This window comes from Rana temporaria, chromosome 5 (genome assembly GCF_905171775.1).
Source record: "Rana temporaria chromosome 5, aRanTem1.1, whole genome shotgun sequence".
NCBI lineage: Eukaryota > Metazoa > Chordata > Amphibia > Anura > Ranidae > Rana > Rana temporaria.
In genome coordinates this window covers 185,732,033-185,759,279 of record NC_053493.1, presented here as the reverse complement: position 1 = coordinate 185,759,279, position 27,247 = coordinate 185,732,033, and the positions used below count along the sequence as shown (strand labels likewise).

At 47.1% G+C, this 27,247-nt stretch overlaps 1 protein-coding gene across 2 annotated transcripts in view; it reads right to left on the bottom strand.

The window, feature by feature from the left end:
- The window catches only part of LOC120940524 (polypeptide N-acetylgalactosaminyltransferase 4-like), a 401,853-nt gene that overhangs the window by 58,059 nt on the left and 316,547 nt on the right, over window positions 1-27,247 (bottom strand). For both annotated transcript variants that reach the window (XM_040353444.1, XM_040353443.1), the window contains one exon: window positions 14,432-14,584. In XM_040353444.1, the coding sequence (XP_040209378.1) occupies window positions 14,432-14,584 (153 nt within the window). The remainder of the gene's footprint in view (window positions 1-14,431; window positions 14,585-27,247) is intronic.

Sequence of the window (27,247 nt, the reverse complement as noted above, 5' to 3'; positions counted from 1 at the left end):
CAATGTTTCCTGGCAACGCTCATGCCCTGTGTATGCAGGCTCTAAGCACAGGCCAGAGCATTTTGCCTCTCCTGAATACTTGTCATTCTTCAAACGGTCATATTTTAAAAACTATAAATCCTACAGTGAAGAGATTTATATTGTGACGCATAGTATGTCTCTGAAATATTAAAATTGAAGGCACAGACGTAGTTAAGATATTGCCCTTCAAATTTTAGGCTTCTAGAGTGTAGTTTCAATGAATGTCTATGGATGGTGTGAATTGTAAACAAATGGTCATATTGTGAAAACTTTCAGGACTATGGCTTAGCCGTGGACATGTGTAGTGGCAGCAGGGGTAGCTGAACTTTGTGTAGGTGATTTGTGTAGGTGGGCTTGAAAATGAGTGAGTGGTGACAGTTTAGAAATCATGGGCCAAATCCTCAAAGCAGATGCGCCGACTTAACCAGAGTTTTCTAAATTTACACGGCGCGTATCTTTGCCCCCGATCCTCATAACGAGTTACGCCTTAAAATCCAGGTTTTCCGTCCTACCTAAAATAATTACACCTGCGCATCCCCGGATGCAAATTACGCTAGTCACGCCGCTGTTTTTGATAGGCAAAGATGCAAATGAGGGAGATAGGGCGATCCACAAAATTAAGTATGTGCGCCGTAGATTACGCCCTGTGCGCACCTGTTAGTTTCCCTGCGCAAATTTACACTTTATAAAAGCAGACCTAATTTTACACATGCCGTGTAAGGGTCTGCTCAAGCAACTGAATAGAGGTAGAGCTGACAACACATCTCTGCAGGACAACAATCTGACTGCCAAAATGCCCGGGCCATCAATGGTTGTAACGGCACTCGCCACTTTACAGGCACAAAGAAGGAGGAGGGCACAGAGGAGGAGGAGGGCACAGGAGAGGGTTTACCGCCCACGGCGAGATCTGTTTGCCATGCCTGCTTCAGAGGTGTATGGCAACTACAGATTTAACAGGGAAGCCATCCTGGAGCTCACAGAAATCCTGAAGGATGATCTCACCACCCCAACCCAATGATCCCATGCCCTGCCACCTCTCCAAAAAGTAATGGCAACATTACATTTTCTGGCCACTGGGTCTTTCCAGCGCGCATCTGGAGGTCTGTCTGGGATAGTCCAGTCCTCTATGAGCAGGTGTGTCCATCAAGTGGTCCCTGCAATACTGTGGCGCATGGCCAATCAGTTCCAAAAGCCCACCCAGGAGGACCAGCGTCTGCAAACCATGACAGACTTTTATGAAATTGATGGGTTCCCACGGACCATCGGGGCGATAGACTGTACACATGTGGCACTACAGCCCCCCCATGACACTGAGCACCTGTTCCGGAATCGAAAAGGCTGGCATTCTATAAATGTGCAGGTGATTGTAGATGCCCATGGCCTCATCTGGCACGTTTGTGCTAAATTTTCTGGTTCGTGCCATGACAGTTTTATTTTCCGGCAGACCAACATCTCCCGAGATTTGGAGATGAACGTGTATGGAGACAGCTGGCTGATTGGTGAGTGACATTGGTGTCAGGTATGTCCCCCCCCCATGATGCAGACATCACAAGGGGCACATGCATGACTAACATCCTCCTGTCTTTTCCCTTACAGGTGACTCTGGATATGCCCTGGGACCCCACCTGATGACCCCCTTCAGGAACCCCCAAACCCCAGGAGAGCAACGCTACAACCAGGCGCACATTCGCACCCCGGGCAGTTGTGGAACGCACATTTGGGCTTCTGAAGTCCCGCTTCAGATTCCTGGACAAGACTGGGGGTACATTGTTGTATTCCCCAGACTTTGTGTGCCAAATAATTGGGGCATGTTGTATACTCCACAACTTTGCCATGAGAAGGGGACTGCATATTGACTTATGTGCTGACCTGACCCCCCACCCAGGCAATCCCCCCCTAACCCGCTCTACCCGGTATGCTGAGCGCACAGCAGCCAGGAGACGCCTTGCAGAAGGCATCTTTTCACAGTAAATGCACATAAATCATGTCACAATGAAATTTTTTTGATTCACCAAAAACGCACAGAAATCATGTCACAATGAAAATGTATGTTTGCACAGTAAATGCACATGAATAATGTCACAAAGAGAATGTATCTTTGATCAGTAAATGCACATTAATTATATCACAATGAGAATGTCTTTTTTCACAGAAAACGCACATTAATTATCTCACAATGAGAATGCATGAATGCACACCACTGTGGTCCCTAGCACAGACACATCACATGCACATCGAATTGGATTAGATCCAAGTACCCCCCCCCCCTTTGGTACTTGGGAGCAGTAACGCCACGCCACGGCTCCAATTATGTCACTGTGTATTCATACACCATCCAGTAACCTGGGATGACTTCTCCCTGGTCCTGGGGATCCCTACTCCACCAAAACTGAGGGTGACACCCTTATTTCATCAGGAATGCCACCCCCCCACATTCACACATCATTCACACACATAAACCAAATCATAAGTACATTATAATAAACAAAATCATAAAAAAACAAAAAAAAACAAAAAAAAACAAAAGTACCCCTGCAACTTAATGACGTTGCCGAGTGCTCCTTCTGGGCTGCCCACAGGCCCGGGCACGGCCAACTGGAGGATCTTCACGGGGGGGGGGGGTGTTAGCAGGGGAAGGAGTATCTTCATGGGGGCAGGTGTGAGCAGGGCAAGGAGGATCTTCATGGGGGGAGGTGTGAGCAGGGGAAGGAGGATCTTCATGGGGGGGGGTGGGTGAGCAGGGGAAGGAGGAGCCTCCCCTGGTGTCTGTCCTCCCCTCCAAGGCCACGGCTATCCTTGTCAGACAGCCAGTGATGGCAGCCGTATTAGCCTGGCCAGCCCGGGTATTGTCCTCCACAGCCCGGGTATTGTCCTGCACAGCCCGGGTGAGGGCAGTCACCTCCTGGCCCACGCCTGTTGTGGCGTTCTTCAGGTCCCACAAACATGTGATGACCCCCACTGAGTTGGTGGCCACATCACCCAGTGACTCCCTCATTACATCCAGGCTGTGCTCCATCTTGTTCAACGTTTTTTTCATCTCACCCAGACTGCGGGTCTGCCAGGCATTGTCCCTCAGCAGACTGACCGGCAGACACTCAAACCCCCCCCTGGTCTCCTGGGTCGGCCTCCTGCTTGCCCCTGAGGCTTGTGGCCTGGGAGGAGGGGAGAGAGTGACCCATGGGGTTTGCTGCATGTTGGGGGAGGAGTGGGAGGGGCCACCCCTGATGGTGGCCTGACTGGTGCCAGCCTCTGGGGTAGCCTCAGGGGAAGACTCAAAGGTCCTATCTTGGCCCAACATGATTTCCCGGCCAATCATAAAATGGTCATCCTCCCCCCCCTCATCCTCCTCCCACTGAACCTCCTCATGAGGGGAGGTGTGGACACTCCCCTCCCATGGGGAATCCTGCCCTTCTTGGGACTCCACATCAGCCTGTCTTGGGGGTGGTGCAGCAGCCTGCCCTGATGGGCCAGCCACCTCCTGCCCTGATTTGGCTGCCACCTCCTGCCCTGATGGGGCTGCCACCTCCTGCCCTGATGACCCAGTAACCTCCTGGGCTGATGGGGCTGCAATCTCCTGGCCATCTGTGGAGGACACAAAACAATCACAGGTTGGTGGATCCACACACTTGGCACATCTTCCCTTCCCCCACCCACACATGCTAATCAACAGATAGAAAAACCAAAAACTTACCTGTCCTCACAGGAGCATCAGAGTCAAAGCCAGGCAGGCCCACCACCTGCTGTGGGTGGAAACACTGGGCCACTGCCCATTCCTCCTCAGTCAGCCTGACTGGGCAGGGTCCCCCTCCTCCAGTGCCCCTCCTATGAGCATGCAGCGTTGCCAGCTTGTTCCGGGCCACGCTCTTCAAATCATTAATTTTTTTTGTATGCCAGCGATGGTCCTGGTCTCCCCCCCCCCACGCCGCATTGATCCGATCGGTGATCTTTTTAAGGATCTCCTTCCTCCTGGCCGGGGTGGTGTTCTGGCTCTCAGGGCCATGGAGAAAACGCCCATATTTGATGATGCCCTGAGCAAGAATTTGCTTCTCTCCCAGGGTAAAATTCAGCTTCCTGCGCTTGGGGGCCATCACAGACACCACCCAGCAACAAGAAACTCACCCCAAAAAAAAAGCAACAATACACACAACAAACAAACAAACTCACTGCAAAAAAAAAAAAACACAAGCAGACAGCTACTATAAATTAAAAAACAAACAGGCAAAAAAGGGAAACAAAAAAAAAACAAAGACAAAAAACAAAAACACTTATCAAAAACAAACACCAAATATACTCTACAACTCCGCAACAACTTTTCTCACAAACACAACTCACCAACAAACACTGACAAACGTTTCTGAACAGAAGCAACTTGCTCAAGGAAGGGAACACAGGGAAATACTTTTGCAAGGGAAGTGTGTTTGACTGGGGCTATTTACACACAGGGCGATCCTCAAACTAAGTACGTTTGGCCTTTTACCTATCTCACTGATTGCGCTAAGGTCAGTTCTGCACATGCCCAGTGAGAAGCAGATTCGTGCGCGCATGCGCAGTACAGCCGGCCCTTCATTTGCATGGGGTCACGGCTCATTATAATGAAGCACGCCCACTTCCTTCCCACTTGCAAAACCCTGCCTTACGCCTCGGAATTTAAGTTACGTAAGCGCAATTTTGTGCACAAATGCGCTGTGGATACGGCACTTACGACACCGACTTAGGGCGCCGTAACTTAAATGACATAAGTTAGGTAAAACTAAATTTGCACAGCTTTTTGAGGATTTGGCCCCATGTTCTGATTTTTCAGCTCACACTCTAGTTTCGCCATTCATTCCTATGGGACAAATTTTGCCGCAAAAACAACGATATTTCGTGAATGATTGGGCGAAATGTTCCACAACGTGATAGCATACCAATCGGGAACAATCCGCACGTTTCGGTATATTACTTGTCTATGTAGTGTAAAAACTATGGGAGGAGTTAGGGTGGTAAATTTGGCTATAATAAGAATTATATATATGCAAGATAACAGTACGTGGTCTTGTTATGCCAGAACACTTGACTCACCTGTAGTTGAATCCTTGTTAATTAGGATTTGGTTGTCTAAAAAAAAAAATGTAGCTTTGCTCCTGAGACCCCTTTCACACTGAGCCGTGTCGACCGTAAAATGCCGCCATTTTTAGCGAGGCCTTACCGTAGCTTTTGCTGCGCTTTTCGGCCGCTAGTAGGGTGCTTTTAACCCCCGCTAGCATCCGAAAAAGGGTTAAAAGCGATGCTACGGTGGCGCTTTGCCGGCGGTGCTGACCATTGATTTCGATGTAATTAAATAAGTAAATAGTGCAGCGCAAATACAAAAAATCTCTAATTAACAAAATTAGTAACAATTTATAAAAGTCCATATAGTGCACGGTGATAAAGAAGGTGCGCCAAAAAAAACAATGGTGACAAGTTGTGCAGCAATCTTCATAAGATCAGAGACCCACAGGAAAGAAATATCCTCCACCAAGGCTACGGATGGCCTCTCACCTCAGCAATTCGACCTGTGGCTAGGTCAAAAAGCATGTAACATATCCTCCAAATAGTAGATGGTAACAGCGTACAAGATGTCAGCTCTGTGCGTCCCCAGATGGATCCAGCAATCAGTAAGACAACTCAGCAATCGTATGTGACTTGTGAACCTTCCAACACAAAATAGCCAAAATACACAGTGAATTGCGTATCGTGATTGTATCCTTTTTCACATGCCGCCCAAGTGCTCTCACCTTTGATATATGACCCACAATAAATGCAAGGTCAACACCCTTTGTACTACACCATTGGAGGCCATTTTTTCTCTTTTCTGGCATGGTAGTTTTGAGTGACACAGCATGGGCGCATGAGAACTAGGCAGGCTTAAAGGGACTTGCACCCAAGTTTTCTGGAAGACAACTCAAGAGCATAGACTGGCACCCTAGTGGATAGGAGGTCCTGGTGAACCTACTATAACCACTTGAAGACCAAGCCTTTTCTGGCACTTTTTGTTTACAAGTTTAAGTCACAATTTTTTGCTAGAAAATTACATTAGCGAACATTTTAATATATATATTGTGACAGGAAGTCAGGTAAATCTGTGGGTGTTGTCACTGATGGGACATACATTTCTGCCTTGTTTAGACGATACACAGATGGTTATCGGGCGTCGGCTACAAACGTAGCCAGAGAAAGGCTAAAGGCTGTTGAAAAAACTTCAGCTGTTCAGAATGAGGCAATTAAGGCCTCTATAGGTAACCCAAAGGATTACCACTGAACGCTGCATCATTCCTGAGGCCTTGTACACACGACCGGATCTATCCGCTGGGATTGATCCGCGGATCAGTTCCAGCGGACAAATCCGGTCGTCTGTACCGCCTAGCGGATATTTATCTGCGGAGATTCCTCGGCCCGATCGATTTCAAGCGGATATAAATTTCTTAGCATGCTAAGAAATCTATCTGCTTAAATCGGCTCCAGCGGATTGATCCGGTGGTCTGTACAGACTCACCGGATCAGTCCGTCCGCTCCCCTCCCTCGCATGCGTCGTAATGATTCGACGCATGCGTGGAAGTACTTACCTTCCAGCGTTGCGCACGTCGCCGCGTCATCGTCGCCATCAGATCCAAATCCGGAGGATCGTTTCCAGCAGAGATCCGGTGGTGTGTACGTGGCCTAAGGCTTTGTGAGTAGGAGAGCAGCGTACGGAAAGTCTCCTGAGGAGGTGAGGAGACCATTGATTTTTCGGTGTGATAAAAATCAAAAGACTATTGTTTGTGCTGTATGACCAGCACTGTCTACCCAGCAGTAGGCTGTGTTAGACTTCCTAGATAGGTTCACGTGTGGAAGTTATTTTATTTTTGATTTTGTTTATGCTGTTTGGATGCTTGCATCGGTTCAACCGTCTTCGACTGCCAGTCTGTATAAATTCAGTGTGTGGTGAACCTATCCAAGGGGTCACACACCCAGCTACTGAGCTAACCCCTCACAATATATATATATATATATATATATATATATATATATATATATACACACACACACTGTATATATGTATAAATAGCAGAGACCCTAGGAAATAAAATGGCGATCATTGCAATTTTTCATGTCAGACGGTATTTGCACAACGGTTTTTCAAATGCAATTTTTTGGGGAGGGGAAATGCACTTCAATTAAAAAACAAAAAACACAATATATACCCCAATTTTTGTATAATATAAAAGATGATGTTAAACCAAGGCCCCCCTCCTCAAGAAGGCACATGCACAGGCCCGTCTGACGTTTTCCAATGAACATCTAAATCTTTCGGAGAAGGATTGGGAGAAAGTGTTGTAGTCAGATCAGACCAAAATTTTGCTCTTTGGCATTAACTCGACTTGCCATGTCTGGAGTAAAAATGTTAACTATGACCCTAAGAACACCATTCCTACAGTCAAGCATGGAGGTGGAAACCTTATGCTTTGGGGTGGTTTCTCTGCTAAAGGTACAGGCCGACTTTGCTGCATTGAGGGGCCAATGGACAGGCCACATATTGTAAAATCTTGGATCAAAGCCATCCCTCAGCAAGAACACCGAAGATGGGTCTTCGAGGCATGACAATGACCCAAAACATACCGCCAAGGCAACAAATTAGTGGCTCAAGAAGCACATTAAAGGTCATGGAGTGGCCTAGCCAGTCACCAGACTTAAATCTTATAAACCATTTATGGGGAGCTAAAACGTTGCGTTGCCAAGCGACAGCCAAAAAACCTTAAGGATTTAGAGAAGATCTACAAAGAAAAGTGGACAAAAATCCCTCCTGAAATGTGTGAAAACCTGCTAACCAACTACAAGAAATGTCTTGCAAAAAAGTATAAGAAAGAACCGGGACGGCCGCACTCCAAAAACAAAAATTTGTTCCTTTTAATAAAAACTGGTCACAACATGGATGTCACAGCAAAAAATCAGGAAAAAGTGCTAACGCGTTTCACACTCTCATACAGTGCTTATTCATAGCTATGAATAAGCTATTAATAACCTATTAAAAGGAACACATTTTTATTTTTGAAAAGCGGCCGTCCCGGTTCTTTCTTATACATTTTTGCATACTATTGCAGTGCCTGCACCCAAGTGTTTGGACTCCACTTTGCAGTTCTCTGGGACCTCTGAGCAGTAAACTTTCTTTCTTTTCCCATACAAGAAGAAATGTCTTGCCTCTGTGCCAAAAAGGGTTTCTCCACCAAGTCATGTTTTGCTTGGGGATCAAACATATATTTTACTCGCTGAATTGCAACTCCATTTATAACATTTGTATCGTGTTTGTTTATGGGGTTTTGGTTGATATTCTGCTATCATTTAAAATACACCCATGATAAAAAAAATATAGACCCTTAATTTCTTTGTAAGTGGGCAGACTTACAAAATCTGCAGGGGATCAAATAATTATTCCCTCCCCCCCTGTATTACTTCCTGCCATGCTGTCATTGGCCACATGGTCTTTAACCACTTCAGCCCTGGAAGATTTACCCCCCTTCATAACCAGGCCATTTTTTGTGATACGGCACTGCATTACTTTTACTGATAATTGCACGGTCGTGCAACACAGTACACAAATAAAATTGAGGATCTTTTTTTCCCCCACAAATTGAGCTTACTTTTGGTGGTATTCAATCACCTCTGCGGTTACTTTCTGCTATAAAACACATCCAATAAAAAAATTATTTATCAATTTAGGCCAATATGTATACTGCTACAAGTTTTGGGTAAAAAAAAATCCCATTAAGCGTATGTTGATTGGTTTGTGCAAAAGTTATAGGGCCAGATCCACAAAGCAAATGCGCCGACTTAACTCGAGATACGCGGCGTAATTGAAATTTACACGGCGCGTATATTTGCGCCTGATCCTCAAAACGAGATACGCCTTAAAATCAGGTTTTTCCGTCCTACCTAAAATAATTACACCGGCGCTTTTCTGTGCGCAAATTATGCTAGAAACGCCGCTGTTTTGATAGGCAAAGATGTAAATGAGGGAGATAGGGCGATCCACAAAATTAAGTGTGTGCGCCGTAGATTACGCCCTGTGCGCTTCTGTTAGTTTCAATGTGTAAATTTACACATTATAAAAGGTGCCCTAATTTTACACATGCCGTGTAATGGTCAGCTAAAGCAACACCATTAAGGAAGAGATGAGCACACACACTTGCTGGACTACAATCTGTATGCCAACATGACAGGGGCACCATGCGCATAGCTAGACTAGTGACTTCAGTGACCGAGGGTACCCCCTCTTCTGAGGGAACAGCAGTCAGGAGACGCCTCGCAGAATGCATCTTTGCACAGTAAACACACACATTAATTATGTCACAATGAGAATGCATAAATGCACACCACTGTGGTCCCTAGCACAGACATATCACATGCACATCTAATTGGATTAGATCCAAGTACCCCCCCCCCATTGGTACTTGAGAGCAGTAACGCCCCGCCACAGCTCCAATTCTGTTACTGTGCATTCATATACCATTCAGGAACCTGGGATCACTTCTCCCTGGTCCTGGGGATCCCTTCTCCACCAAAACTGAGGGTGACACCCTTATTTAATCAGGAATGCCACCCCCTACATTCACACATCATTTACACACATAAACCAAATCATAAGTACAGTATACAAAACAAAATCATAAAAATATAAAAAAAAAAATCAAAAGTACCCCCGCAAATTAATTTCGGCGGCGTTTGTCTGGGCTGCCCACGGGCACGGCCAACTGGAAAATCTTCATGGGGGGGGGGGTGTTAGCAGGGGAGGGAGCATCTTCATGGGGGGGTGAGTGAGCAGGGGAAGGAGGAGCCTCCCCTGGTGTCTGTCCTCCTGCTGGCCTGCCCTCCAAGGCCACTGCTATCCTTGTGAGACAGACAGTGACGGCAGCCGTATTGGCCTGGCCAGCCCGGGTATTGTCCTGGACAGCCCGGGTATTGTCCTGCACAGCCTGGGTCAGGGCAGTCACCTCCTGGGCCACGCCTGTTGTGGCGGTCTGCAGCTCACACAAACATGTGATGACCGCCAATGAGTTGGTGGCCACATCACCGAGTGACTCCTTCATTACACCCAGGCTGTGCTCCATCTGGGTCAGAGTGACTTGTATCTGACCCAGAGTGCGGGTCTGCCGGGCATTGTCCTTCTGCAGACTGGCCGGCAGACGCTTGGCCACCCCCTGGTCTCCTGGGTCGCCATCCTGCCTGCCCCTGAGGCTTGTGGCCTGGGAGGAGGGGGGAGAGTGACCCTTGTGGGTTGCGGCCTGTTGGGGGAGGAGTGGGAGGGGCTACCCCTAATGGTGGCCTGACTGCTGCCAGCCTCTGGGGTAGGCTCTGGGGTAGCCTCAGGGGTAGCCTCGAGTGTAGCCTCAAGTGTAGCCTCAAAAGTCATCATATCAGAGGCCAAAAGGACTTCCCGGCCAATTTGAAGATCTTCTTCCTCCACCCCCTCATCCTCCTCCCCCTCAACCTCCTCATGAGGGGAGGTTTGGCCACTCCCCTCCCCTGGGGAATCCTCAGCAGCCTCTTGTCCTTGGGGTGATGCAGCAGCCTGGCCTGATGGGCCAGCAACCTCCTGGCCTGATGGGCCTGCAATCTCCTGGTCATCTGTGGAGGACACAAAACAATCACAGGTTTGAGGATCCACACACTTGGCACATCTTCCCTTCCCCCACCCACACATGCTAATCACCAGATAGAAATACCAAAAACTTACCTGGCCCCACAGAAACACCTGTCTGATATCCACGCAGGCCCACCTCCTGCTCTGGCTGGAAACACCGGGCCACTGCCCATTCCTACTCACTCAGACGGATGGGGCAGGGTCCCCCTCCTCCAGTGCCCCTGGCATGGGCATTGATCTTAGCCACCTTGTTCCGGACCACGCTCTTTAGATCGTTTATCTTTTTTTGGATGCCAGCGGGGGTCCTCGTCTCCCCCCCCGCCGCATTGATCTGATCTGTGATCTTTTTTAGAATCGCCTTCCTTTGGGCCGGGGAGGTGTTCCGGCTCTCAGGCCCATGTAAATAGCGCCCATATAGGACGATGGACCTAGCAAGGATTTGCTTCTCAACCTGATTAAAATTGAGCTTCCTGCGCTTGGGTGCCATCACAGACACCACTCAGCAACAAGAAGAAACTCACAGGACAAACAAACAAAAATACACACACAACAAACAAAAAAACTCACAGAAGAAACACACAAAAAGCAAAACACACAAGCAGACAGCTACTACAAATTCAAAAACAAACACGCAAAAAACAAACACAATATACAATCAGAAAAAAAAAAAAAAATACACTCAGAAAAAAACAAACAGAAAATACAATTAGCAGAAACAAACACCAACTACAATCGAATACTCCTCCAAAACGACTCTATCACACACAACTCACCAACAAACACCGACAAACATTCAGAGCAGAAGCAACTTGCTCTAGGAAGGGTAACATAGGGAAATACTTTTGCAAGGGAAGTGTGTTTGACTGGGGCTATTTATACACAGGGCGATCCTCAAACTAAGTACATTTGGCCTTTTACCTATCTCAGTGATTGCGCCAAGCAAAGTTCTGCACATGCCCAGTGAGAAGCAGATTCGTGCGCGCATGCGCAGTACGGCCGGCCCTTCATTTGCATGGGGTCACAGCTCATTACAATGAAGCACGCCCACTTCCTTCCCACTTGCAATAACCCCGCCTTACGCCTCGGAATTTAAGTTACGCAAGCACAATTTTGTGCGCAAATGCGCTGTGGATACGGCAATTACGACACCAACTTAGGGCGCCGTAACTTAAATGACATAAGTTTTGAGTAACTTAATTTGCGGCGCTGGCTGTTGATCTGGCCCATAGTGTTTACAAACTATGGGATATTTTTATGGAATTTTTTTTTATTTTTTACTAGTAATGGCAGCCATCAGCGACCTATAGCGGGACTGCGACATTGCGGTGGACAAATCTGACACCAAGTGACACTTTTGGGGACCAGTGCTAAAAAATATACGCTCACTGTACTGACACTGGCAGTGAAGGGGTTAACATCAGGGATCAAAGGGTTGTGTGCTCCTACAAAATGCTTTCTAATTGTGTGAGGCATGGCTTAACTGTAAGAGGAAAGATCTGTGTTCATGATTAGCAGAAACACAGGATCTCGGTCTTCCCGTATCACAAAATGGTGATCTGTCTTGTTTACATAGGCAGACCGCCATGCTGCCTCTGTTGGGAACAATCGGCTGCAGACCCGGAAGTGCGCGATCACATACCTGTATGTGATTTTGCGCAGAAGAGCTGCCGCCCTGCAGTATATGTACGTAAAGCGGTGGGCAAGCGGTTAAGTAAATATGCAAGAAAAGAGAGGATATGTGGCGCATGATCCAATAGAGCAAAAACAATGGGCTGAGGTATATAAAAGTCTAATAAAAGAGTCCAAAAATAATGTCCATGAAAGTCCTGGATTAAAATAATATGACTGGCTGTAAGGGACACTTGGCAGCAGCACCTAAAGCAGAAGCGATGCTCTGAAAGATTCAAAGAAGAAGGGACAAGATGCGCCAATCTAAGTGCAATAAGCCCAAATTTAATGGAGAATACAAATAAAATAAGTATACATGTGCAATGCCTACTCACAAACAGAGGTAGATAGTAGGCACAGAACCGGAAAGGAGAAATGCAGATGATCGGTGATAAGATGCGTGCCTGGAGTCATTCGGTAATCACGACTAGCGGGTGTCCAAATCGCGGGCAGCAGCAGGCTGATGATATTCGATGTCCGGGGATAGGAACACCGGAAAGGCCACAGAGATTCGGCGTGCGCTTCACCGTGGAGCGCAGCGTCCCGCCGTCGCACCGGAAGTGACGTGGGAGTCCAGGCCAGACAATGGGATTACGCGTTTCACAGCGTCAGCTGTTTCTTCAGATCCATGCTGTCCATAGAAGACAGACGTATTAAAAAGGAAAGGAACTGCTGTGATAGGCTGGCGGTAAGCGTCAATATCAAACACGAACTGAATTAGACAGAGATGGCTAACATATAGACACTGAGCTAGCGCAATGTAAAATGAAACAAGAAGGACAAAATTAATATATAACCCGGGCATCTTGTTTCATTTTACATTTTACATTATATATTAATTTTGTCCTTCTTGTTTCATTTTACATTGCGCTAGCTCAGTGTCTATATGTTAGCCATCTCTGTCTAATTCAGTTCGTGTTTGATATTGACGCTTACCGCCAGCCTATCACAGCAGTTCCTTTCCTTTTTAATACGTCTGTCTTCTATGGACAGCATGGATCTGAAGAAACAGCTGACGCTGTGAAACGCGTAATCCCATTGGCTGGCCTGGACTCCCACGTCACTTCCGGTGCGACGGCGGGACGCTGCGCTCCACGGTGAAGCGCACGCCGAATCTCTGTGGCCTTTCCGGTGTTCCTATCCCCGGACATCGAATATCATCAGCCTGCTGCTGCCCGCGATTTGGACACCCGCTAATCGTGATTACCGAATGACTCCAGGCACGCATCTTATCACCGTTCATCTGCATTTCTCCATTCCGGTTCTGTGCCTACTATCTACCTCTGTTTGTGAGTAGGCATTGCACATGTATACTTATTTTATTTGTATTCTCCATTAAAGCGGTTAAGTAAAGGCTCCAGTCTAGGAGCTGCAGCCAGAGTGCTGGTAGGGGAACATTGATAAAGCTTTATTAGCTATTAGTATAGTATGTACGTGTTAGGAAAGTGAGGTTTGTAAATAAGATGACATTTAGGCTGGGTTCACATATGTGCGGCTGTGATTCCCAGCATGGGGGTCTAGTGTGTCTGTTCACCGGTTCAGGTGCAAATCAGGTCTAAATTTTTGCCTGAATTCGCACCTGAACCACATTCAAAGATGCAAAATACTCTTTTGTAATGGGAACTGTGGCTGCCCTGGACCCGCATTCAATTCACACATATGTGAACCCAGCCTTAGTAAGAGTTTATGGCAACTTAAATGTGAGAAAGACTTGGGCCACTGAAATATCTACATTAGCCCAGGTTCACACTGGGCTGCGGGAATGAAGCCGTGCGAGTTCAGCTGAACTCGCACAATTTCACTCCCGCCTGTCAGTCCCGATTTCGGCCGCGATTACAGAGACATTTGTGCAGGTTTCTTCACAAATGTCAACGTAAATCGCGGGCTGAAATTGAAAAAGGTAGTACAGAAACTGCTTTTTGAAATTGATGCAGCGTCGCACCAATAGGACAGTGCCATTACCAGCAATTGCCGCCGATTTGACATGACAAATTGCACCAGTGTGAATCAGGGCTAAAACATGCTTTTATATTTGTTAATAAATAAAAAAACAGGCAAACTTGCTAGCAAGTATTCTTTTTTTTACAACTTATTAGGCACACTTACATCTCTAAATTCCCAAATGATATTTGCTGGAACAGGATTACCATCTTTAGGACAATGCGTCATCCCAATATGTGTCTGATGTTCAGGGACTTCTGCACATAGTTCAGTTACAGAATTGAAGCGTATCTCTTGGTTTGTTGTGTATTCAAAAAACTGAAAGTGAAAAACATATGAAAAAAAGGTTAAAAAAAATTACTTTGATATTATAAAAATACTTTATAACAGAGGATATCAAATTGGCAGAACCAAGGAATCCTAAAGTAGAATTCCAGGTTTAATTTCACTTCTCAGTAGAGAATGATCTGGCCACTTGTTTGCTGTAATTGACTGTAATATTATACTACATACAGTAAGTTTTTAATCATTTTTTAATGATTTTTTTTAGTAAAAATAATGAGAATCATAAAATAGAAAAGCATTATCTAAACCCAATACCAAAAATAGGTGTAATGGCTGTATTTGTTTCCTTTTTTGGAATAGAGTACAGAATACAGGCTTCAAGGACCAAGGGTTATAATCTGCCACCTTCAGGTGAGGACACTAGCAAATAGGATCTGTTGGAACAGCCCATATATTCTCAATTTAGCAAGCAAAAACATTATATCCCCAGGACAGAAGGAAGGTTGTCCTGTACTTCAGGTTAACGATTTTCAGATACATAAAAAAAAAAATCCTTTCAGTACCATGGGATGTCCCTAAGCAATACAACTGAGGGGCAGGCAACACAGCAAACAATGCCAATAAGGGTATCAGATTCCCAAACTCATACAGTGGCTTAAAGCATGTTATGCTATACAAAAGCTGTCGAAGAACCCTGAACCTCCACCTGTTAAAACCTAAACATGTGAAGAGAGGACCAGGTGGCAACCTTGGGAAACTGAGAAATTGGCACCTGGTACTAAAAAGTCCAAAAGGTAAGAACTAAAACAGGTCTTAGTAGAACTATAGGCAAAAAAAATTCATTTTGTATAGAGTAAGGAAGGTTTATAACCTCTGTCTGGTTTATTTTCCCATTGGGGAGATTTACGTTTTCTTCCTGTCCCATAGCCAAAACAGGAAGCAAGAAGAAATGTCCAAATTAAGGAAACCACTTGGGGACCCCCAGGTCACCAGAACTAGTGTTTCCATTGGAAGATTTCCTCTCCATTACTTTTTTTGGGACAACCCAAACTTGGAATTTTCTTTTACTTTCAATGACAGAGGTAAAGAGGACAAATGGAGAGGGTGAATTTCCAAAACAGGGGTACAGACAGCAATAAAAACTGACAGGTGTTTAAATTCCTCTCCCCTCTACCCAAAACTGGTTGCTAGGCGATCAGCTCTCATCTCCTCACACAGAAGTTGTGAGTGAGGAGAGGAGAGCGGATTGCTGCAGTCGGCTGGTGATCAGTGTGTATGAGCTGTACAGCTTTTTACACACTGATCACCAGTGCAAAACACACATGTAAATCATGTACACAATGTAAAACACACATGTCCCCACACCATGTCCCCAAAACGCATGCCCCCCCACACACGTCACCACAGTAAAAACACCTGTCCCCCACATATGCAACAGTAAAATCATATGTCCCAATGATCATCTGCGCACATCTGTACATGATCATCTGCGTACATCTGTCCGTGATCACACAAACTAATTATTACACACAGGATTTTTTTTTACCAAAGACATGTAGCAGAATAAATTTTGGCTTAAATTTTTGACAAAATTTGATTTTATTGGAGGTCTTTTAAAATAGAAAAAATAAAAATGTATTTTACCCAAATTTCAGCTCACAAAAAAAATAATAAAAAAAATAAAATAAAATCGGATTCATGAATAAATACCACCAAAAGAAAGCTCTATTTGTGAGAACAAAATTATAAAAAAGTTTAATTTGAGTACAGCGTAGCATGACCGCGCAATTGTCATTGAAAGTGCGAGCTGTGTTGCCAACCGTCCGTTAAATTACAGACAGTCCGTAATTTGAGCCCGTTTTTGGGCTGTCCGTTAAAGTCCGTTTATGGGCAGCAGTGCCCGTAAAAATGAAGGCCGCGGGCAGCTCTTGCAACTGCGCATGCGCCGTTCCGAAGCCTGCCAAGTTCGGGAAAGTTCGTACATACTCGGCCGGGCGACGCATGCGCAGTAACGTAATGGCGCGGCTCGCGCCATTTTTAAACCTAGCACAACAGCTGAGCGTCCGGTATTCGTTCTCGGCGCGGCGGCAGTGCTATTGCCTTGCACAGCAATGAGGACGACGATGAATGAGAGGACTGGGGGGGGGGGTGGGTGTAAAGCCGTGAAGTAGGTCACATACCTGATGTCGGTGCCTTGCCCTGTGGAGAAATAGGGTACAGAAGGAGGAAACTGCCTGTCAGGACTGGGGGGGGGGGGGGGGTGAAGCCGTGAAGGGGGTCACAATGCATGCCTTGCCCTGTGGAGAAATACGAGTCCTAGGACACAGAAGGAGGACACTACCTGTCACACAGATGTGCCTGTGGACTGGAGGGGCACAGAAGGATACTGAAGGGGAGCAGAGAAAGAACCTACCACATCTGCAGTCTCTGTCCTCCCCCTCCTTTACCATGTCCGCAGCCTCTGTCCCCCACCTCCTGTACCATTTCCGCAGTCTCTGTCCCTCACCTCCTGTAACATGTCCGCAGCCTCTGTCCCCCACCTCCTGTACCATGTCCGCAGCCTCTGTCCCCCACCTCCTGTACCATGTCCGCAGCCTCTGTCCCCCACCTCCTGTACCATGTCCGCAGTCTCTGTCCCCCACCTCCTGTACCATGTCCGCAGCCTCTGTCCCCCACCTCCTGTACCATGTCCGCAGCCTCTGTCTCCCACCTCCTGTACCATGTCCGCAGCCTCTGTCCCACCTCCTGCTGGTGTAAGGGGGAGTGAATACAACAATGTTAGGGGGCATTGATACAAAAGGTTCCCCATTTATATTAGTCCCCCCTTACATTAGTGTATTCACGCTGTGAAAGGTGGCCTCTGGTGACCAGAGCCCCCCCTTACATCAGAGTTCCCCTTACATCATGATCTGCAGCATTCCCCTTTGCATAAGAGTTCCTTTGCACTGTAAGGGGGAATCCTGCAGACTATGATGTAAGGGGGAACTCTGTGCTAGCTGGCTTACAGTAACCGGACCTTCATGTCAATGGAGGCAGTTGGTTTTTGACTTTTGTTTAAATTAAACACACTGCTGATAGCACTAGCTACATGTTTATAGTTTAAATATTGATGTTTAGCAGTGAAAACTAATTTTAAGTACTTTTTTGCAGTGCCAGTAAAAAATTGGTGCCGTTCGTAAATTTTTGGCATCCTGCCAGTAAATTTCATTTCAGAGGGTTGGCAACACTGTGTGCGAGAGGGCTGAAAGCTTAAATTGGCCTGGGAAGGAAGGGGGTGAAAGTGTCTTGTATTGAAGTGGTTAATCCTGCAGGCAGAACAAAAAAAATAATCTAAGTTCTGGATATAACCAGTGGCCATGTGATACATACTTGAGCATTATACAGTACACATGGAACCGCCTTAAAAGCGGTATGCTCCCACTCTTGTTTATTTATGGCTGGTTTCTTACCCTATTTATGGTTATAGAGAAAGAATAGAAAAGTACGTTTGGCCTCCAGGACCGCGCCCCTTGTTACTCGTGTCGCCTCTTTGGGTCTCCCCCTGGTTCGACAGCTCCTTGGCCCTGTGCAGGCCCAGACTGGGACAAAAATTAGGCCCGGGCATTTTAGACTGAGCAGCCCATGGCTAATTTACCAGGAGGCACGGAGAGCATGGGGGGGCGGACAATGTGGGGGGTTGGAGAACACGGGGGAGTTTGGAGAGCACTAAGGGAGCCGGAGAGCACAGGGGGTGAAGAGCACAAGCAGAGAACGCAGGAGGAGGAGAGCACAGTGGGGATGGAGAGTACAGTGGGGATGGAGAGTACAGAGGGGCTGGAGAGCACTGGGGGCAGGCGGAGAGCACTGAGGGTGCAGGGACCATGGGTGGGCTGGTAAGCACAAGCAGGGGCAGAGAACATGGAAGAAGGAGAGCACAGGGGTGGCCAGAGAGCATAGGGGGGCCTGGAGAGCACAGGGAGGGGCTGGAGAGCACAGGGAGGGGCTGGAGAGCACTGGGGGTGACCAGAGAGCACTGGGGGTGGCCAGAGAGCACTGGGGGTGGCCTGGGGGTGGCCAGAGAGCACTGGGGGTGGCCAGAGAGCACTGGGGGTGGCCAGAGAGCACTGGGGGGAGTTGGAGAGCACCGAGGGGAGCTGGAGTGCAGTCGGAGAGCCTGAGAGGCAGGGGGTGTACCTGAGAGCATGGTGGGAGCCTATGAGCACTACGGGGCAGTAGAAAGAGGCTGGACAGGAGAAGCAGCTGCACACACAGAAGAATCCATCTCTTTATTTTTCTCCTACAGCCTCTGAATGCCCACGAATGGGAGAGAGTGAGAAGCAGGCATTCAGAGGCTGTGGGAGAAAAATAAAAGACATGGATTCTTCTACTGTGTCTGCAGCGGCTTCTCCTATCCAGGCTGAGACACACTCACTTGAACACCAGCATCTCATGTAGGTCCCCTCCCTCTTCGAGGTAACGTGACCTGTAGTCCCCGCCCCCAGCCCGATGGCCGAACTGTAATGGCTGCCGGCCAAGCCGGCCTCAGTGGGGTCGGGTAAGCAGCGGGGGCTCAAGGAGCAGCTCCGTTGCCTTGGCCCCACAAGAATATGCGGCCCGTGGCCCACCGGGCAATTGCCTGGTGTGCCCTATGGCCAGTCCGGGCCTTGCCCTGTGCCACATAGGGGGTTATTTACTAAAGGCAAATTCACTTTGCACTACAAGTCCACTTGAAAGTGCACTGAAAGTGCACTTGGAAGTGCAGTCACTGTAGATCCGAGGGGGACATGCAAGGAAAACAAAAAACAAATTTTAGCTTGCACATAATTGGATGATAAAATCAGCAGAACTTCCCCTCATTTCAGATCTACCCCTCAGATTCACAGCGCCTGCACTACGAAGTGCACTTTCAAGTGAAGTGTAGTGGATTTGCCTTTCGTAAATAACCCCCACAGTGTCTATCCACACCTAGTTTTATAATGCTTTGTACAAGGCGTTGTGAGTATTACACAAGCTATGTTTTGATTCCTTACTTTGCTTCTATGTATTATTTATATTAATGTAATGTATGTTTGTCACTAGTACTCTGGTCTCCAGAAGAAGCTTTTTGCGAAGCGCATTGGTACATACCCCTCACACGCTGGATGCACTACTACAGCAATGTATATCTATATATAGGGAGTGTATCTTCTCTCCTGTATTCTTTTTTTTTAATTGTGCTGTGTTGCAGTCTTGTATATAAGTAGGGTTAGAGCCATGTAACAGTCAAGGGTTCTTTATAAGATAAGGTCACTAGTTCGAAAATCTGTCTTGCTGATGTGAAAGGAAAAGGAAAACCAAAAAGTAAGGTTTGCCAAGGAAATATGCAGAATAGGCAGAAAAGGGAGGACTCTAGAGCCAACAAGACCAGATTAGGATCCCGTGGACTGGTGCACAAACAGGGGAAGCTATGTGAGCCACTCCAGTGAATGAGCAGTCAGAGACAGAAAATAGTGAAGGGCAAAACCTGACCCTGCAGAGCACTCAAGGCTAAGTACCGATCCGGCTTAGACTCTAGCCTTAAAGTGATTGTAAAGCTACGTTTTTTTTATTTTTAAATAACAAACTTGTCATACTTACCTCCACTATGCAGTTCGTTTTGCACAACGTGGCCCCGATCATCGACTTCTGGAGTCCCTCGGCGGCTACTCCCCACATCATATAACCCCCTATGAGAAGCACTCTCCCGGGGGGGTTACCTTGTGGGCACGCTTCCAAGTCCAGTATTCGGCGTCCACTAGAAGTTTTATTCACCTTAATGCATAGGATGCATTAAGGTGAAAAAACTTGAGGGTTTACAACCCCCTGCAGTATAGCATTAACAATGTCAGAGAAACCCCAATCCCTTGTGACCTGGGCTTTAACAGCCAAGACTTCAAAACTAGCAAAAATTAAGCAGAATGTTACAAGAGCAGGTTGGGATGGTCAGAGTGCCCATGGAATGTCTCCTAGAATTCAGGAAATGTCTGAGTACCATGTCCCTCGTTAGTTTGGTGTCACCAAGATCACCGGATGCCCTTTATCTTAATCCTGTAAAGCAGCCGAGAACGAATCCATAGAGGGAAGGCCTCTTTACCCGAATCTCATCCCACAGGGTCACCAGCACATCCACTGCAAAGGCTCTTGATCCTGAATCCAATCCTCGTCAACCATCCTTGAAATTGGTCAGTCTACTGCATCAGGGAGAGGCAAAAGGCCCTTAGCTTGAGAATGTTGACACATGCCAAGACACATTGGGACACATTGGTCTTGGGAGACAGGTGCATGGGCTAGTACATAGACTGAAATGTGCAGGAAACTCAGGCTGATCTCCTCCTGATCATACTTGTCCTGACATGCCCAAGCTGCACAGCCATACGCTGGGATACTCAGCGTGCTTCTGTTTCTTCTCTCCCCAGCTCTTATGCAAAAAAATATTTTGCCTTTCATCTCTATTTTAAACAGAATTGGATGTTTTACAAGGTGATCGTTTACAATCACTTTAAGTATTGTGCTATATACTGTATGGGGTAGATTCAAATACCCCGGCGTAAATTTCTGCGGGCGTAACGTATCTCAGATACGTTACGCCGCCGTAATTTAGGGCGCAAGTTCCGTATTCATAAAGAACTTGCGCCCTAAGTTACGGCGGCGTAGCGTATGTGGTCTGGCGTAAGCCTGCCTAATTCAAATGTGGATGATGTGGGCGTGTTTTATTTAAATTACTTGTGACCCCACGTATTTGACGTTTTTTACGAACGGCGCATGTGCCGTCCGTGAAAGAATCCCAGTGCGCATGCTCAAAATGACGCCGCAAATCGTCAATGCTTTAGACGTGAACGTAACTTACGTACAGCCCTATTCGTGAACGACTTACGCAAACGACGTAATCGACGGAAAATTCTACGCTGGCCCGACGTCCATACTTAACATAGGATACACCTCATATAGCAGGGGTAACTTTACGCCGGAAAAAGCCTAACGTAAACTACGTAAAAAAAATGCGCGGGGCGGACGTACGTTTCTGAATCGGCGTATCTACCCAATTTGCATATTCCTTGCGTAAATCGACGGAAGTGCCACCTAGCGGCCAGCGTAAATATGCAACCAAGATACAACGGCGTAAGACTTACGCCAGTCGGATCTTAGCACAATTCCGCCGTATCTTGTTTTCTGAATACAGAAAAAAAGATACGCCGGAGCATCAATAGATACGCCAGCGTAACTTCTTTCTGAATCTACCCCTATATATATATACTGCTATCACACACTGGATCACGGTGCCTATGTACTGTATGAACCTCCTCTTTTTCTCCTGGTCTTTTTTCCTGGCTGCTTTTTTTTTTAACTTCGTTACGATCAGACACTGTTCTACTTAATGACAGATTTATTTTTCTGTCGGTAGCTGTTGAGGTGGTTACCTCCCCTCTACTGTCTGGCCAATTGGCAATCTGCCATTTGGAGTCCACTTCAGTCCAAGGTCTGCCAGTGGGATCCCGGTTAGGGCTTTTATGCCCATTTACATATACTGTTTACCAACAGTTTGTACCATAGTCCTACCTTTGTACCTTTAGACACAACGAGTGCCTACCATATGCCCAGGAGGCTGGTTAGGTTAAAAGCGTTGTACACTCTTTACCACACAATCAGTGGCTGGATCGACTCTTTGAGATTCGATTGATCCACTTTTATGCTCCTGATGAAGCGTCCTGTACACGAAACATGTCGAGAGTAAATGCAAGATCTACCATTATGCATATCGGATTCAGCTTCAAACACTAAGGCCCCGTACACACGACCAAACATGTATGCTGAAACTGGTCCGCGGGCCAGTTTCAGCATACATGTTCGGTCGTGTGTAGGCGCGAGCGGGCCGAATACCAGCAAACATTTGCCCGCCGGCCTTTTCCCAGCGGGCAAATATTCCTGGACGTGTTTTAAAACCGTCCGCTGGAATCCTGCCCGGACATGTACGGTCGTCAGTACAGACCTACCGTACATGTCCGAGCGCCCGCCGTCCCTCGCATGCGTCGAATAACTTCGACGCATGCGTGGAAGCCTTTAAATGGCAGGCCCGCCCATGTCGCCGCGTCATCGCGGCGACGACACGGACACGACCCGCGTAGTGTTTACGCGTGGACTTCTGTACGATGGTTAGTACAACCATCGTACAGAAGCCCTTTGGCAGGCATGTACGGTGAAAACGGTCCGACGGACTGCTTTCATCGTACATGTTTGCTCGTGAGTACCCGGCCTAAGAGTTCTATACCTTTTTGACACTATGTGCTTTTATGCCATGAATGTATCTGTACAAGTATAAATGTATCTCTTACTTTGTGTTAGATGCACTTTGCCTCTCTGTTGGCTGCCTAAACATGATTCATTGCTTTTTCAAGAATACAGTGATACCTCGGTTCACAAACTTAATTCGTGAACTGACTCTGGTCGCGAACCGAATTGGTCGCGAACCGAGGCACATTTTCCCATAGGGTTCAATGTAAATCCAGTTAATCCGTGCTGACCTTTTTTTGGGGGTTTTTGAAGCACAAAAATATGAAACAAATTACAATACACATTAGTACAGTATAGTAATGTATAAAGAGAGGACACTAACCTTGCTTGAGATGACTTCTGGCATGGAGGAAGGCAGGTGGGAGGCAGTTATTGTTTGGAGGGAGAGTCCCCCTCCATAAGGACATCAGGGGGATCTCCTTCAGTGAACTGTACAATACAGCAAGGACAGTACTGTAGTACAGTACAGTATGTGCTAAAAAGCACACCAAAAATCAAAAAATCACTCAAAATGTTTGCAGAGTACTCACAGTACTTCTTTCTGTGTGTCTTCTTCTCTCCACGGTCTTCCTACAGAAAGTCACGACCATGTGACAGCCTGGAAATAGCATTAAAATGGCCGCGGCTCCTGTTCGTGAACCGAGGCGGAGTTCGTGAACCGGAGCATATTTTTATGAACTTTCCTGTTCGTGAACCGAGGTATCACTGTATATGGCGATTTGAGGGGAGAGTTTCCCCCTTGCAGCTATGAGGGCACAAGAAGCCGCCTCCATGTACACAGGCCAAAAAGGTAGTTGTGGACATGGTCAATCCTCTACAGGCAGGTCACATTTGGCCTTTTTTGGGGTGCTGGGTAAATTACCGCACAAGATGTATAACAACATAAAAAAAATGTAAAAAAGTGATACAAGCAGCAACTCATCTTTGAGATATCACCACAGTCCCAATATTGTATAACATACTGAGTTGCACTAATTAAATTAAATAAAAATAGAAGTAAAACGTCCACAAGTGACAAATACTGAGGTTCTTAGCGAGTATCACCACCATCCACCCCCTTGAGTTGTGATTCTGTGCATCAACACCACCACCACCGGCTGAAAGTCTCGCTTACCAGCTCACACTGACCTCTCACTACAAGAGGTCAAAAACGCTTGTGGCTCCATACCCAGCCAGGGCCTTTTAGAACTGGGGTCTTCAATCATCTAAACTGAACTCCTATCTGCATGCACAGGTGTTGTGCTGGCTAATTTAGACGATTGAAGACCCTGTCACTGTAAGAAGTCGAGAAGAAGATGTCAACACCAGCAACATTTCACTGAAGTAGAGATTGGTATGTCAATGCTTGAAGATCCTCTGAAGTTCTAAAAGGCCCTGGCTGGGTATTAAGCCACAAGTGTTCTTGATCTCTTGTAGTTAGAGATCCATGTGATCTGGAAAGCGATCCTTTTAGCATTTGGTGGTGGTGCTGATGTACAGGATCACAACTCAAGATGGTGGATGGAGGATGTTATATCCTCTGTGTTGTGAGGGAGACACAAGACTCTGGGCTGGAACAATGGATGTTTATTCAGTACAGGCTGTACACTGCAACATGCATCTCAGGACAATACATATCTCTCTGCTTCCTACATGTGGTCTCTCTAAGATGGCTACTATGCCCCTTGACCCTTGTCATCACTGCTGGGTGGAGCCAGCCTTAAAGTGCCAGTACATGTGAAACCCTTCAGGTATAACACCTTCCATCCATCCCTAAAAAAAAAAAAAAACAAAAACAAAAAAAAAAAAAACACAACAAAACAATAACAGGCACAAAACATTAACTGATAGCTGTCCAATAACAGTCCTCCAAACACAGGAGAATTATGGGACTTCAAGCTTCCAGGAACCGTTGCAGGGTTAATATGTCATCGGATCACTTCCGTCGGCCCCGTCGAAAGTCTCGTAACCGCTCTTGCAACTGAAACCGGTCAGGAGGGCGACAGTGTCGTTGAGGCCGGGCATCCAGCGATTCTGGACCGGAGGAAACAGGGCTGGCCGGAATGGGTACCGGCGGGGCCAAGAAGGGATCCCCCAGCTCAGAGGGTAAACAGACCTCCGGACCAGAGCTGGAGGGCTCTGTTGGAGACGAGTTCAAAAGTTCAGAGTCCCCGCAATCATCAGTCTCTGTGCATCCTGATTCGCTGGGAGCAGATCCTTGAGACACTGATGGTTCAGCCGGCATCAGGGATTCGGGCAGTTGCGAACGAGGACGCAGTTGGTCCGCATGACGTCTGCAAATGGAACCATCTTCCAGGCGTACCTTGTACATCTTGGGTCCCAAGGTCTCTGCAATGACAGCAGGAAGCCAACGGGTGTTGGAAGCCCCATAAGATCGGGCCCATACCTTTTGTTGGGCTGTGAATCGGGGGAGCTCATTGTGTTGGACCATCTTGTCTTGGGACTGTAGTACATGTTCCTGGACTGTTTGAGGGCGGAGCATATCCAAAACAGTCCATGGCTGCCGCCCCAGAAGGAGTTCTGCTGGAGTTTTCCCAGTGGTTGCATGTGGTGTGTTTCTGTAAGCAGAAAGGAAGGAGTCCAGCTGCTGGGGTGACAGGGACTGTTTACTTGCAGCCACTGTAGCTTTGAAATAGCGTTTAAAAGTCTGCACAAACCGCTCTGCTTGACCATTTGTAGCCGGGTGGTAAGGTGCGGTCAACTTGTGCTTGATGTTGTGGGCAGTCAGGAAACGCTGAAACTCCTGACTGGTGAATTGTGCACCGTTGTCTGTGACAATTTCTCTGGGGTATCCAAACGTAGCAGCGAGATGTAACAGTATGGAAACCGTTGCCTTAGTCATTGGCTGAGTAACAGGAATGACCTCAGGCCACTTTGAATGGGCGTCCACTATGATCAAGAAGGTGTGTCCTCTGATCGGGCCTGCAAAGTCCAAGTGTAGGCGAAACCAAGGAACCGTGGGCCAAGTCCAGGGCTGGACGCACCCTCGAGGAGGGTCTCTTGCCGTTTGTACACATCCAGCACAAGCATTCACATATGTTGTGATATCTGAGTCTAGGTTTGGCCACCACACATAGCCTCTGGCCTTTTGTTTCATACGTGTGCTCCCGGGATGACCAGTATGTAGCAAGTCCAGAATGTGTCTCCGGAGGGTCTGTGGAATGATCACTCGGTCTCCCCATAAAACACAGTTGCCAGCCACAGTTAATTCCATACGCCTACGGAAATAAGGTTCATACTCCTGTGTGACAGTTGCAGGCCAACCGGACCGTACCCAGGAGAGTATTGTTTTCAGAAAGGTATCCTTGTTTGTATGGGCTGCTATCTCCCCAGAAGACAAGAAGGACAGGCTGGTGTAACGACAACTCTTGACCGGTGGAGAAGAGTCTATGGACCTCCCTGTCAGTCGGGACATAGCGTCCGCATTAGCATTGGCATCATGACCACGATACTGAATTTTGTAGCTGTATGCCCCCAAGAATAGGGCATAGCGTTGGAGGCGGGCTGCAGTAGTCTGGGAGATGCCTTTGTCAGGGCTAAAGATCTGAAGGAGTGGTTTATGGTCCGTCAGTATGGTGAATTCCCTACCATACAGGTAAAGATGAAACTTCTTAATTGCCCATATCAGCGCAAGAGCCTCTTTGTCAATGTGGGAGTAATTGCTTTCTGCTTTTGTCAAAGACCTGGAGGCAAATGCCACTGGTTTTTCTGACCCATCTGGTAAGATGTGAGATAGTACCGCCCCCAGACCATAGGGTGAGGCATCACAAGCCAAGGTGAGAGGCTTCTGGAGGTCATAGTGCACGAGCATGCGTGACGCCAACAGCTTCCGCTTAGAAACTTCAAAAGCACGTTGGCATGCAGCCGACCAGTCCCATCTGGAGTGTTTCTCCAAAAGCTTGTTCAACGGAAACAAGGTGTGTGCCAGATCTGGCAGGAATTTGTGGTAATAGTTCAGCAAGCCAAGGTATGATCGCAGCTGCTGGACGTTGGTTGGGGCTGGAGCTTTGACTAAAGCATCAACCTTGGCTTCCGTGGTGTGTATACCTTCTGCATCCACAAGGTGGGCACAAAACTCCAATTTAGGCACCATGAATTGGCATTTTGCCAAGTTCACTTTCAGACCCTGTTCTTGGAGTCTCGCCAACACAAGCTCCACATTCTGCTTGTGTTCCTGGTCGGTCCGTCCTGTAATGAGCATGTCATCTAGCAGGCACTGAGTGAAAGGAATGTCCGCCAAAATCTCGTCCATTTTTCGTTGCCAAATGGCTGGGGCAGAGGCTACCCCAAACACCATCCGATTATATTGATACAGTCCCTTGTGGGTGTTGATGGTCAGAAACTTACGGGAAGAAGGATGGACCTCAAATTGTAAATATGCTTGTTTGAGATCAAGCTTGGTGAACTTTT